This window comes from Aulostomus chinensis, chromosome 2 (assembly GCF_037954235.1).
Source record: "Aulostomus chinensis isolate RoL2024-O1b breed Wild chromosome 2, RoL_Achi_v1.0, whole genome shotgun sequence".
NCBI classification, from domain to species: Eukaryota; Metazoa; Chordata; class Actinopteri; order Syngnathiformes; family Aulostomidae; genus Aulostomus; species Aulostomus chinensis.
In genome coordinates this window covers 29988020-30002581 of record NC_141321.1, presented here as the reverse complement: position 1 = coordinate 30002581, position 14562 = coordinate 29988020, and the positions used below count along the sequence as shown (strand labels likewise).

At 44.2% G+C, this 14562-nt stretch overlaps 1 protein-coding gene across 1 annotated transcript in view; it reads right to left on the bottom strand.

The window, feature by feature from the left end:
• Positions 1–1800: 1800 nt before the first annotated feature.
• The window catches only part of wtip (WT1 interacting protein), a 32107-nt gene continuing 19345 nt past the window's right edge, over positions 1801–14562 (bottom strand). The window contains exons 3-8 of the mRNA XM_086189307.1: positions 12339–12406; positions 10646–10708; positions 9976–10106; positions 9500–9551; positions 8870–8938; positions 1801–6305 (exon numbers count right to left, since the gene is read on the bottom strand). Of these exons, the coding sequence (XP_086045433.1) occupies positions 6153–6305; positions 8870–8938; positions 9500–9551; positions 9976–10106; positions 10646–10708; positions 12339–12406 (536 nt within the window). The 3' untranslated portion in view covers positions 1801–6152. The remainder of the gene's footprint in view (positions 6306–8869; positions 8939–9499; positions 9552–9975; positions 10107–10645; positions 10709–12338; positions 12407–14562) is intronic.

The following is a 14562-nucleotide window of genomic DNA, read 5'->3' as shown; positions in this document are numbered from 1 at the left end:
GAACCCTACCAACACGACCGGCATTCATAAGTTTTAAGACATTAATTTGAATAAAAAGTTTGTCTGAGTCTAACGACCCTGCCAGGCTTCAGATTATCTGACCATCAAAGTGAATTCCAGGCAGGACACGGTTGCATGCATGGATGTAATTACACTGCAGCCTTTTACTAATTATGGACAGAACCATTGCCAGTGACGCTCTGTGGGGACGTGATGGCTTCAAGAGCCTCAGTTGGGAAAAGAAACTGTGATTTAATTATTTCAGGCGTCATTGATCGCTTTATGTACACGCTGGACGAGATTAATTTTAATCAGAGGGATCAAGCATCAATCCAGAGAACCTCCGTGATGTTAGGCAGACGTGCGGTGAAATGAAAAGCAGAATATGAGTGAGAGGGAACTTAGAATGAGACGCTGCAAACAAAGTTACATTTTTTGCCTCAATATAAAGTTTAAGGCCGATTAGAAGTCAGAAACAGAGCAACAGCATGACCATCTGACTCTCATCAACGTTCCAAAAAAAATTCCGGTCCAGTCGTGAGAAACACTTGGATGTGGTCAACTCCAAACCATTCTTGACTCCACTCCATATGTGGCTCCAGTCTGTACCTTTTTTTTTTTTTTTTTTTTTAATTTCTTTTATAGTGTTTGCAATTGTCTCCGTTTCAGTGTGTTAATCTAAAAAACACATACTCATCCCATCCCCGAGTTTTAGTGCCATTTAATTTCTCTTAAATTGCATCTGAGTGTTTTCACAGAACATTATGATGTCACTCTGAAGGTGACCCTTGGCCTTTTGGTTACAAAATGTCATCGCCTCATAATGTCACACTATACAACATTTGTGTGAAATTTTCTCATAATCAGTGCCTGCATTCTTGGCTGAAAACGCTTCTTTTTTTTGTAGTTAGCGAAATCTAAATTGTTGACGGCTTTGAACGATCGTTGGAATTCACTTCCTAATATTTGAAGAAATAACTTCCAATGAGGCGGCACGGTGGTGCAGGGGTCAGCACTGTGGCCTCACAGCAAGAAGGTTCCAGGTTCAAGTCCCGGCTCGGGCACAGGATCTTTCTGTGTGAGTCTCCATGTTCTCCCTGTTCCTGTGTGGGTTCTCTCTGGTACTCCAGCTTCCTCCCACAGTCCAAAGACATCAAGAGGGGACGAGGCTGATTGATACTCTAAATTGACTGTAGGTGTGACTGTGAGTGTGAATGGTTGTCTGTCTCTATGTGTTGGCCCTGAGATGGACTGGCGACCCGTCCAGGGTGAACCCTGCCTCTCGCCTGAAGGCTGCTGGGACAGGCTCCACCCCCATCCCTGTGAACGTTAACAGGATGGACAGATGGATGGACTTCCAATGACTTCCAGAATTTCGATATAAAATGTTGGTATAAAATCACGCCATGTGGACTTCTGAAACGTCCCGCGATCATTTCAGCTCTTGAAGCAACACAACTAGAAGAACTCAGCTGAACATCTATACATCGTGTCTGCAGCCTCGACTGTGTCAAATTTGTCATTCATGATCATCACATGCGGAGCCTAAATGTCCTGAGATGGATCCATTATATCACAAAAGCACGTTACCCAAGTGAAGCTAATTCTTTACAAGGCCTCAGTCTCATCGCCAGCACTTGTTTGTGACTCCGAGACATTTTGTGGTTTGCTGATTTCACACTTTATCCAAAAAAAAAAAATCAACAAAAAAACCCCTCAAATATTTATTTTACCAGCAGCAAAAGACCAAGAGGGGGAATTTTTAAAAAAATAAAAATCAGACACTGTTTTTTCCTTTACAGTTAGCTACAAAACCACTTTATTGAAAAAGCAGATTATGTCATCTACAGTTAAATGATACATCCCGATTTTTAATACTTTAAATAACTTTAGACTTTTTCATGTTTAGATAAATAGATCTAGGGTTGTTTTTTTTTTTTATGAACCATCTAGGTAATCAAAACACTTAGCGATATAAAAGATGTGTGACAGGTGTCGAGATGTGCTTATTGGAACTACCAGTAGGAGAAGAAGTTGTCTCTTTTCGAGTGAGTTTTGACAGAAAAATAAAATAAAAAACTAGACTCTTTATGTACAGGGTAGCTAGGTGTGTGCTATGCAATAGAAACTGAAGTAGTACTTTTTTTTTTTTAAAAAAAGGTGAATTAAGACATCTTTAAAGAAAGGTGACACACTCTGGTCTTCGTTTCGGGTCAATAGTGTGCAGGAAAAAGTCTGAAAATGCCACACGTTACTTGCCCTCGCATAAAGCGGAAGTTAAACACAACAAACACCAATGGGAATGTCTCTCATATGCGGCCCGTTTCTGCCTTTAGAAAAAATACAACCAACAGAAATACAAAAACTATTCATTATTACATTCCAAAGAATCTCATAGGTTAGAAAGTACTTGTTGCCTGTGTTGGCCCCGCCTTCGATCCCTGTTTCAGTCTGTTTTTGACAGATTCAGTAGTACTTATGCAGACCAGACACTCTGAAAAAGAGCAGGGCCAGAGGTTGCAATATTCTGGCTTGTCAGGTGGAGAACATGACACAGTATTCGATTTGACTCAAATGAGCCCAGCTTGGCTGACAGTGCCAACAGCGCTGAAGCGATACTTCACCCAGAAAGTGTAAAATTGCCTCTCAAGTACTCACATGCGGGTGCATTTAGCTCAAAGACATTTTCTCCCCATCAAAGTACTTCTTTGTGACTCCAGAGTGCAGAAAGAGCCAGCCAGGTATAATCAGTATGTGTGCAGAAAACGGCGTCTGACGATTAAAAACATCAAAACTGTCCATTTACAAATTTTACATCTCCTACATTCAGGCGTAAAACAAACTCTAACCTTCCAAAATGCCACAACCGTGAACCAGCGTGGAGGTGTTGGTTCAACCGAATGCTCCAGCTGGTCATGCTGGTTCATGGTGGCACCACGCAGGAACAGTTTGTTACTGGCTCAAAGTGTTTATAGAATACTGAGCGTTCAGTCAGATAAAGAATGTGGTCAACGCTTGTTTGAGTTTGGAAAAGGACATTTGGGGACAGTTTGGCTCTTGTTAGTCATCGGTCCTTGTTAGCTTCAAGATCTGCATTCTACTTCACCAAGAAGACAACCAGGAGGGCGGACACGTCTCTGTGCGTTCAAGACACCCATTTGTGAGTACTTTAAGGTAAAAATACACCTTTTGGGTGAAGTATCACTTTAATATTGTATATCCCTCTTACACTGTTAAACAGACACTAATAATTAGACACAAACATCCAGAAAAATGATGTGGTATGATGGGTTGGGTGGGGGTGTGTGGGGGGGGGGGGCTATTTCATTGGATGCTGCGCTGCCCTGCAAACACAGTGAGGTGTGTGTGCCATGGCCCTGCCACTAGTGCACACACAAACACTCTCACACACTCTTAAGACACAATTTGCTCAAATTGGGATCTTCCTGCATGAACACGCAGCGATTCAGATTCTTACAATCAATGTTGGCGCTTGAAATTGAAAATGCTTTCAAACAAAAGACTGGAAACCCAGTCAGGGAGGTGGGGGGGGGGGGGGGGGTCAGCACCACCAAATCCTGCTGTTCAAGTGTTTTTGTCTCATCTAGATTTTTTTGTGTTGGATACATGCAAGCATCCACACGCACACGCACACGCACACGCACACACACACACACACACACACACACACACACACACACACACACACACACACACACACACACACACGCGTGCGCTCAGCCAATGGGGGACTCCCTAAAACATCACGGGTGGGACCAGCAGCTCCGGATTTTCAGGGACGTCCTCACCAAACGCAACAGCAGACTTCATGGCAGAACAGCGTGTGAGACAGAAGTATACCTGTTCTGTCTTAAGGCATGCGGACAAGTGGAGGTTCCTTGTAGTAATGCACAGTACACTCAGTGCCCAAATGACACAACAACCAGTGTCTGGAAAACACACCAGTCCTGAACAGACTTGGAGCAAAATGCGTTAGCAAGTACTTGTATCTCGTTTCTACTCGGTGAGTACCAGATGGCTCAGATGCCTCGTTCACACAGCGCCGGTTGAGATGTCAGTGACAGAAAAATTCACTCGAGCCCTCAGGTTCACATCTGTTTCGCTCAACAAAAATCACAAGTCACCAGATTAATTCGTTCGCCTCAAGTTAAACACTTGTGAGTGCTTTCTTTTCAGTGTTTGTGCAAATTAGAAACACATGCTGACTTGACTGTTTCAACTGAACCAACCTTCCCAACAGGAAAGGGTTAAATAGTTCAGACCTGCAAATGTACTGCGTGGAGTCAACTAAGGCATCGCTGTACGTACAACCAGAGGACCCCGAACGGTGGACAACAGCAGCTTTGTTCCTCCACGCGGACCTTGATGGGCACCACTTACAGCGGTCTATTTAATAAATAAAAGTTTGTGTTTTCATTAAGTCCAGCATGCTTTTAGGGTAAGTTAATTAGAAGGAATTGTTTAAGATGTTTTTTTTAATGTAAGCTGAAAAAAAACCCAGTCCTATTCAATGCAGACGAGTGCAAGGATGAGACTTCTCTTCATTTAAGAGTCAGAATGTCTTTGTTTTACCTCATCGTGACGGGAATTTTCAACGTTTCTACTTTGAGCTGACAATTGTAATAAAAGTACGCATCATGCATCAAATATTAAGTCTGCAATTATCTCATATTGACACAAATCAACTTACTATTCTCTTTTTGGTGTCTAGTTTCAGTCCTCCAACAAAGCGACCTGCATCTTTACGATGAAAGAACCAAATCTAAAGACGCCCATTCAGCGATCAGAATTTTCATAATCCAAAATACTTGGTTGCTTTGAAGGGTTGAAAGTTTAGATCAGTGTAGTGAGCTGCAACACTGGTACACCATTCAATAAATGATGATGTACAGTTTCAGAGCTGCCTCATTAAAGGCTGGAATGTTGGACTGGCAGTGTGTGTTGCAGCAGGGGTTGATGCTGTGCAGAAGAACTGTATAAAAACGTGGCTGTCATGACTTTATTTAGGCATGAGCCATGTGGTACTCAGAGAGGGATAAATATGTGAACGCTTGAGGATCTTTGACCTGCTGACGGTCATGATGAAGGTCTGTGTCCTGATGAGAAATGATGCAACAGACCAAAACGCTGGAAAAAGGCCGCAGACTGCATGACAGATGATGATGCGTCTCAACTCTGAATCTATCATGAGCCCAGTGAAACAAATTGATATTTTATATATATATATATATATATATATATATATATATATATATATATATATATATATATATATATATATATATATATATATCTAAAACTTTCTGTCATAATATAATCATGAATCAAGACACTGCTTGTCAATCTCTCAAGGTCTGGTCTAAGACGTCTTCATGGAATGTCAAGTCGTCCGTCCTCTGGGCCTCTGCTGCTACGGTGCCTCTGTTGGTGGTGCAGACTGCAGCTGGGAGCGATGAGTTAACAGTTTTCCTCCGAGCGCTGCATGGTGATGCTGGCTGTCCTTTGCATAGCCTTTAGCAGGACTCCATTTCAGTGTCAGAGGCTGCACGGAGAGCCCGCTCTGAAGGCACAGCATGGCCACGCTGGGCCTGTCCGGTCCAGCCAGCACTGGAATGTGACGGCCTTCCTGACGCCGGGATCAGCAGCGTTCTCAGCATTGACAGCACTGATGGATGTGGAGTGATGAACGGCTTCGGTCAGAGCGTAGGAATGGCGAACATGGAGGGGACCAGAGGGAGAGAGACAAGTTTGCATTCTCTCCTCCAATCCTGAAAACTCTCTCTTTTGATGAATGTGCAGGGGTCAGGAGGTGTGACGTCACTGGGGGCCTCTGGGTGAGCTGACGTGTTGGCTTTCAGGGTTAGGCACCCAAGGGAGGGAGGAGGACCACAGATGGAGGAGGAGGGGAACCCTTTTTCCCAGCCCTGTCATGTGACTGTGGTGAGAGCTGCACTGTGTGCAAGTCCACTTCCTGCCCGTCCCGCTGAGGACAAGAGCAATGTCTCAGATGGACACACAGGCTTCCCTTCAACTGCTGAGTGTGCGGGCGAGGGGGCGCTGGCCGCTTTTTTCCTCTGCTGGTGGGCGTCTAGGTTCACCTGGGAGGCAGGGTTTGGCTGCCGGCCCCTCCCTCACAGCTCGGTGACATGGAGAGGATAGCTGGGGGGAGGGTGGGCAGGGACCTGGGACTGGAGCCGGTGGATGTGGCAGCCGTGGCAGAGGAGGTGGCCTTCCAGAGGGTAACAACGGTGGCCCTCCTCGTCGTTTAGCTGGAGACCGCAGTCCTGAGAGTGACATGAAGATAGAAACATGAAGACACACCGTCAGTGGTAAAGAGCCTGCAGCACATTCACTCAGGACAGAGCCCCTCAAGTGACGACACAAACAAAAGAAATAAAGAAACTCACCGGAACGAGTGAGCATGAGAACATTTTTGATGAGCCTGAGGAAGGTTTCTAGTGAGCATGACAGAATATCTAGTGAGCATGCAAAAGATTCTGGGGAGGAGGAGAGAGTTTCTAGTGTGCACGGGAAATTTAAATTCATTTCATTTTTTTTGTCCATGTTCTCTTTGGGGCCCCATACATGATCCCATACATTCACATATTGTTGGCAGAGGCTCTTATGGACTCGCTGACACATTCACACAAAATTCACACAGTGATGGTGAAGGTGTCAGGAGCAACGGGTGTCTGTGGGGGAGCTGGGAATGTGGTGCCACACCAGGATTTTTCCACTTAAGTGAGCGTGAGTAGCTCTTGTGAAGGATGAACTGCAGTCATGCAGATATTTCGGGACCCTTGTGGTGAAAACGGCTTCGAGCAGGGAGGCTGAGATGTGCGTGTGTTCTTTTTCTCACGGCGTGAAAGTTCATCCTCACAGTTCAGTCGTCCCCAAGGATTTCTGATTTTCCTTCATATTGAAATAAGCGAGATGACTCAGATAAGCGACTGCGCCTGGAGACGGGTCTTTCCCTGTCTTGTTGTTTTGTGTATTTCTTTAATATGTCGATGCCGGCTGGTTTAACCTATGCATTTATGAATGAGGAGGAGGGTTGAATTCACAAAAACATGAACGGTGTTGTTTTTTTAGTTTGTGTTGTTTTTTTTAAATGTTTATTTCATACTATTATTGTAAACATTTTTGTACTGATATTGAACAAAAAATAGTGAAATGGCCAATGTCAGTCTGGCTCTTCAGGCTGTGTGTGTGTGTGCATATATGTGTGTGTGTGTGTGTGTTTTTGACACAACTAACAAAGATGTTAACGGACAGGACAGCCAACGCCTACATAGATCAAGAGTGTTCTACGGACGCTCCATGATGTTCCTGCGCGTTTCCGTCCTGCCCAGCTGAGGTTGCTCCAACCCGTCTCAAAGAAATGATTCGGCCACCGTTTGTCTGATCGGACGATAAAATGGGCGAAATATTTGAAACTTGCGTAGTGGCGCCTTCACCTCTTACTGAGCCAACCGTTTGTGTAAAAAGTCAAAGGTGTTCAACGTCTACAAAACAGCCATGTCCCCTCAAGTCTCTCAGAACAGCGGCAAGTCAAATTTAATAGCAGAAAATTAAGCGGATGAAAATTCAAGTATACAGAAGGAACGTTTAAATGCGAGTCTAACTGTAACTTCTGCTCAGCACTGTTGCCTCTCACTGAATAATGAGTTAAAAAATAAAACCTACCAACCTTGATGGCAACTCCTGTTATTGTGCTTGAGGAAACATGAATATTCTACAATATGTAATGAATTTACCACCTCCAGGATGATTCACCTGTGGACTTTATCCTTGCTCTGTCCATAAATCCCCGCCGCCAACCACCCTCCGCAGAGCATAGCGGAATGGTGACCTGCTGCTTACATAATGAGCCGTGTCCATGAAGTTTCAGCCTTCCGGTGAACCTGACCTACCTCACCCTGCTTGCGTAAGACACAATGATCTTCAATCCAATCAATATTCATGACCGAGAAGGGTGGAGAGGAACGCAAAGCCATGTCATGGAGGTTTTTTTTCCTTTTGTGGTTTGTTTTTAACTTAACTGTTCTAGTAACCCACTTGAGCTGCAACCGTCTGACGGAGCCGAGCGGAAGGACCAACGCCATTTCATAAATCTGGTTTGAGCAACACGTCCCCGTCTGAGTTCAGAGCTCAACGCTGGAATGTGCTTCGTCAATGAGTGACAGTGTTGATCTGTAACCTTGGGTTGGTATTTGTCTGTGTGTTTTTACTCTGTGTGTATGTGTGTGTGTGTGTGTCTTTCTCATTCATTCCACAGAGTCTCGCAGTGATTCACACTCTCCGGGAACAAAAAAACTAAACAAAACAAAAAAAGAACACCCAAAAACCTCAGTGTCTAGTTCACCGTGTCTGTGGGTGGATACAAACGCGCATTTCCACAATCGGGCGTGTGTGTGCAGGGCTGTGTGAAATCTGTGTGTCATCCGATTCACAACCTGCTGTAACGATGAATCATACACACTGATGCCACATTGTGCGTGTGTGTGTGTGTGTGTATGTGTGTGAGTTAGAGTGCGGATACACGGGTTTAGGTCGGGCTTGGGCACTTCAGCTTGGCTAATCTATTTGGCTTGTTGCCTTTAAGTTCTATTCGTAAAATAAAGATAAACAATTAGACACGACTGGCCGACTGTCTGTTGGGCTCAGACCTTTTCGCCTCAAGTTGTTATTAACTTGATGACACATTAAAGCAACAGAGAGGCTATTTGTTAACAGCTGGTAAATATCCACATAAGAGGATGGAGGAAGTTCAACAGGAGATGTAACTGGGGAACTTTACAACCACTGATAATCATGCAGGTCCTAGAGTAGAAGACGGACTCCTCACCTCACAGTGGTAACACTCCACATGGTAGTCTTTGTCCATCGAAACAACCCGAATCGTTTCCTCTGAGCCCTGATGAGACAAACACACAGGAACGTTACATCAGGCCAGTGATGGTCCAAAAATCGCCAAGTCCCAAGTTTGATTCCCTGCAGCTGCCTCCTGACTGAAGCACAGTACACCAACTGGTACACTGTATGACAGACTGGAGTTTTGTTGCTTTGTTTTTATTATTCATGAAATAACTTTTTGCTGCCAAACAGAATGTTTTTTTTTCGTTAGTCATTTTAAAGTTGACTGAAGTATTTCAGTTGACAATATTCCCTGATGGGATGTTTTCTTGCTTAGAAAGTCAAGCTTGTGCATCAAGTCATATCAATGAAAGGCGAGATGGTCCAAGACCCGGAGGTGATCAGAGACCTGGAGGTGATCAGAGCGATGTGTTTCACATGAAACTGGTCGACAAAAATATCAAACAGATCTGTTTAAATGTTTCCTTTTTAGCTCAGCTAGCCACAGACAGAGGTGTTGGCCGATTAGTTCTCAATTTTATATATTTTAATCTGTGTAATAAACCAAACTAACAGGACTGCAAGGTAGGTTCGACCTTGAATGCACAAGTTTACATCTTACCTGGGCGGGAAGGATGGGTTGGTTGCAGGAGGCACACTTGGGAGCAAAAACCCTGTCAGGGAAGAGACGAGAGACATGACAAACTAGAATATTCCTACCTGTCTCTGTGGAGCTGAAACCTGTAGCTTCCACGTTCTCTAAGAGCTTTTTCAGTGGCATAAAACATCAGAATGCAGGAGAACGTCTCAGTAGCACCGGTGCTTGAACATTTTGAGAGATCCACTCGTCACATAAGCATCAATTTAAAAACAACAGGTCCTCTAAATAAGTCATAAACCTTGTGGGGAGCAAAATACTGCAATGCTCGAGATAGTAACAACGCCAGTTCAGTCAAACAGACAGCAGGTGCACAGTTCCATGAGTGGCTGCTATTTCCATGTTCCAAATTCATGCTGGGCAGCTGTTTGTAAATCACAGATCTGTCTTGCAGTAATCATATTTTATCGGCGTAGTGGGGAGGGAGATGCTCTCCTTACGTGTGGTAGTCTTTGACACAGTAGATATTGTTTTCCACGTCCACGGTGAAAGGCACTCCATCTAGACCCTCTTTACACACCACGCAGCGGAAACAGCCAGGGTGGTAGGACTTGCCCAAGGCCTGGAGGATCTTAACACCCCCCCCCCCCCCCCCACACACACACACAACCACACACAGAAAAAAAAAAGAAAAGAAGAAAATAGTAAGATGTGAATGAAGTCATGGAGTTCATGTCGTATTATACAATCGGCTGCGAACAGGGAAGCTTTTAAAACACAGATGGCTTCAGAGAATAAAGAGTGGGGGCGAGAAAATGAGGATTTTTAAGGTAATTGGCTAAGACACAAGCTAGCAGAGAACAGCAATTCTTCAAGCAAGTGGAGAGTTAATGTTATTTATGAGGGGTGAGAAGATTCAACGCTGTATTGAAACGATTTAATGTGTAAGATACGGCTGCATCGTTGGACGCCCCCTCATCCAGGGCTGCCGCAGGCCAAGAGTACCAAATTGTTGGCTACTGAAAGAGTAAAAAAAAAAAATTCAATCGATGTATCGAGATACATATCGAATCAGCCTCAGTGGGAGAGATGAACACCTCTATAATTTATGCAGCTACCATAATCTCATGCAGTCCAAGCGTACATAAACGTCTCTGACAAAGCTCTTACCATCTCCATGATGAGATGACCGCAAACAAAGCACTTCTCAGCCGTCTGCTGGAAACCGGAGTACTGCGGATGAGATAAGATACAAAACTAATTATCCTCAGCTGTGAATTTGTGACATGCAGGCTTCATTATTTAGGAAGAAATATGCAAATAACTCAGGTGATGCATGAACTAAATTTAGTCGGTAGACTTACCCATGGAGGGTGATGCTGCATACATACATACATACATGTATATACACATACACACATACACTTGAGAAAGTATACATGAAGCAGAATGTACTGACAGAAGTTGTGAGCCTCCATAACAACTGGCGGATCGATGTCCCCTTACAGCTCATTGCAATCAGATTTTTCCCACTTCCCCTCTTGCATCACATCCCCAACAAGTTAGCAAGTTGCATCCCTGTCAAACAGAAGACTCCGTGTATTTTAGGATGTTTTACTCCAGAAACACACAGTTTAGCACCCGCCATGACTATGACTCCCTTGACTGTTCGCTGTTTGACCTCTGGGTTTAATACAGCAGCAGGACCTAATGGACGTGCAGAACTACATCACGTAGGCATGTTTGTCTCACTCTGAAAAGATCAGCGTGGTAGAACACAAGCCAGACTAAAGTGTGTTTTAAAGGTTCAGTTTTAGATGGACCAACACAATTAATCAAAGCCTTTATATGTCATGTACACATACTGACTCTGGATCAGCTGTGTAAGGTTCCTCCTGCAACGCAACAACAACACCACCACCTCGATTGCTCCGTTCCCAAAAACCCAGCGTGCAAGCACACAATGAAGATGACCATCTGTAGCTCACAATCCCCTCAGGGTCATGACCTGATGACTCGGGGGGGGGGGGGGGTAGAGGAGTCATGGCTACCAGGTGGATGTGGGAGGCAGTGATGGGCAGCTGCCCCTCGCCCTGACATCTCCACTCATGATCTACCATCTGCCCCCCGCCCCAGACACCCCGGGGGTGACAAGCTGGACGAGTCAGTTCTCTGCTGCACGAGGGAGGCAGCAGGAGATTAGTGTCATCCTGTCATCTGACCTCCAGCATCAGTTGGATAAGTGACTGTAATCTAAAAAAGATGAACTTAAGTATTTCCTAACTAATCAGCAGGCTAAAATAAAAGCAGAAGCTGCCCTTCAACAGCAGATGAGATCACGGCTGCTCTTTCCTCCAAGCTTGGAATCGTCTCCTGGAACGTTTTATTCAAATGTTCCCTGTCTTTGTAAAAACGACACTCAGAGACATTCATTACAACTACAGCAGACATATTTATCAGAAAAATCCTGCTTTAATTACAATATCTCTGACAGTAAGCGAAGGCATCATGAGAGCAGGCCCAGCGACTGCTCTGCTAACCTGAAGCAGATGGACAAGGAGCCAGAGAGCTGCAGCTGTCCTCCACGCCTCCTCCCATTCTTAATTATAAGTGCTGGGGAACAGCTCGTGGGGTAATTGACCTCCTCGGGGAAATGCGAGGAAATTAGTGTGAATTGGAGAGGCGGTGCTAAACTCTAATTGTAGTGGCAGTGTCTGCTTCCTCTGTCAGTTTGGAAGAATGTACTCTGTGCTCCACCTGCTCTTTATTCATCCCGACATGAGACAATGATACGGTGCAATCAGCTGATGAACTCATCACTGAACTACATCAATAATCATGAACACACAAATGTGCCACTTACCAAGAAATCCTCCTCACAGTAGACCTTGCCGTTGACGTTGTAGAAGGCTTTCCCTCTCAGCCTCCTCCCTGAAGAGAAAAACAAAAAAAATTCAATGTAGAAGTTGATAGAAATGATGGCATGAGCCGATTTAAATTTATTAAATTACGTTTTTTTTCACAGCAGTAACAGTCAAATTTTCAGGGTGCAGTTTGGCCTGCAAAGAGTGTGCATGAACATGTTGACGACGCGAGACTTCCAGTCCAGTAGGTGGTGGTAACACACTTGTTGTTGCGTGAATGCTCGATCATTTATTACCTCCGCCAGGGTTCTATTTGTTTCTTTGGTAGCAGTATTTCTCTTTGGACTTGATCTGGTACTAAATCTGATGCAATATTACCTTGGTGGAGTTATAAGCTCATCTGGTGCCATCCATCCATTTTCTATACCGCTTATCCGTTAAGGGTCAGGGGGGCTGGAGCCTATCCCAGCTGACATTGGGCGAGAGGCAGGGTTCACCCTGGACGGGTCACCAGTCTGTCGCAGTCACCTGGTTCCCCTCTAGGTCTACATTCCACCTATTTGGAGCTGAACCAGCAGCCCCTGTGTCGGTAGGGGACACAATAAACCGCTGCACTACCTGGGAGCCCATATTTGACCTCTTTAACCCTTATGGCCCGATCGGCCCGCTGCCGGGCCGAAAAACGCTGGACGTAATTGGGCGCTGTAAAAATGTACCGAAATTCGACGGCAATGTTTACTTTCAATTCTCGATCAAAGTTTGGACTGTAATGCTCACAAAACAGGGTCGGGTGTCTGTTTTAGTGCAAACGTTACCTTTTTGTGGTGATTTTTATCTGTTTTGGTACGAAATCGGGACATTTAAATTTTGCGACCACAGCGGAATCAAAGTTGAATAGTGTCGCGTAGACTTCTTCTTTACGGCAGTGTTTGTAGTCTTTGGAAAGGGGAGAAGCTACTGAATCGATCGACACCTACCATTCCAAGAACTACAAATCCCAGCTATGTAAAACTTTGAGCATAAAACCTGCGCAAACTATGCGCTCTCGCCGTCTTTTACACGCAGCGCCCCACAGACGAAGGCAGACCGCTGAACAAAAGCCAAAAGCTCCACTAGTTAGTAGTAGACGACTGAAATTAAAATTAATTGTAATTTGGAGCCAGTTTTCATCAGAGGTAGAAAATAATTCCTTTGGCACAATTTGAAAACTGAGTTCTCGTCTGGGTGTATCCTTACACAATCCTTGATGTAGGCTTCACTGTTAGCCCAAATTCTATCAACTTTGGTAAATTTGTGGTCAAGGAGTGGATGAAGCTAATCAGTGGTGTCTGAGTGCATGAAATCATTGCTGGCATAGTGTTTTCCTCTGTCAAAAAAATAAAATATTTTGGCGAGAGTAAAAAAACGTAATTTTTCCTCTGGTTTATTCCAATTTACTCAGGCTTAATGACAGATACAACACTTTTGACACTTGGGAACACATTCTCTGAAGTCCCTAGATGTCCAAGGACACCAAGAACATGCATATGACCTTTAGTAAAGTGTAGTAATTACACATTTACTATGGGTATGTCTTTTTAGGCGTTTTTTCCTGAAAATATGCTGTGAGTGGAAGAGGTTAAAAAGGTTTAAAAATCTATTTTTTTTACACGCTGGCACATGATGTCAATTTAATTTCTGAAAGAGGTTGGGCTCAGTGTCAGGTAGAAATCAAATTTTAGTTCAAATGACACTGACATTAAAATCCAGTGTGGGTCCAAACCCAGCTCTTGTATTTCATGTTTCACGAAAGGAAATTTTGGTCCCTGATGTTGCAAAAGACATTCAACCGAATGTGAATATCTTAACGAGGCTGGTGATTAACAAGAAGCTCCCGTTAACGAGTCTCGTTGTCACTCATAATTATGTTGTTAAAATTCATCATTTTCTAACAGTTTCAAATATTTTTTCACAGTAGAAAATATTGACAAGATCATTAAAAGCGCCACAGCATTCCTTTTTCTCAGTTCATGTGGCACCTCACCCTCACAACATACTGCGGGTCTCTTAATCTTGCTCTTTAGCAGCTCAGTGCAGAGCAGATGGCCGGCCAAAAGTAGGCGACATTCTCCTTGTGCCTCGATTTAATTACTTTGACCGGTGATCTCAACAGGATTCCATTCACAACCCATACACAATCAATACAGCAGACTGCTCTCCAACCCCCCCCCCCCCCCCAAAATC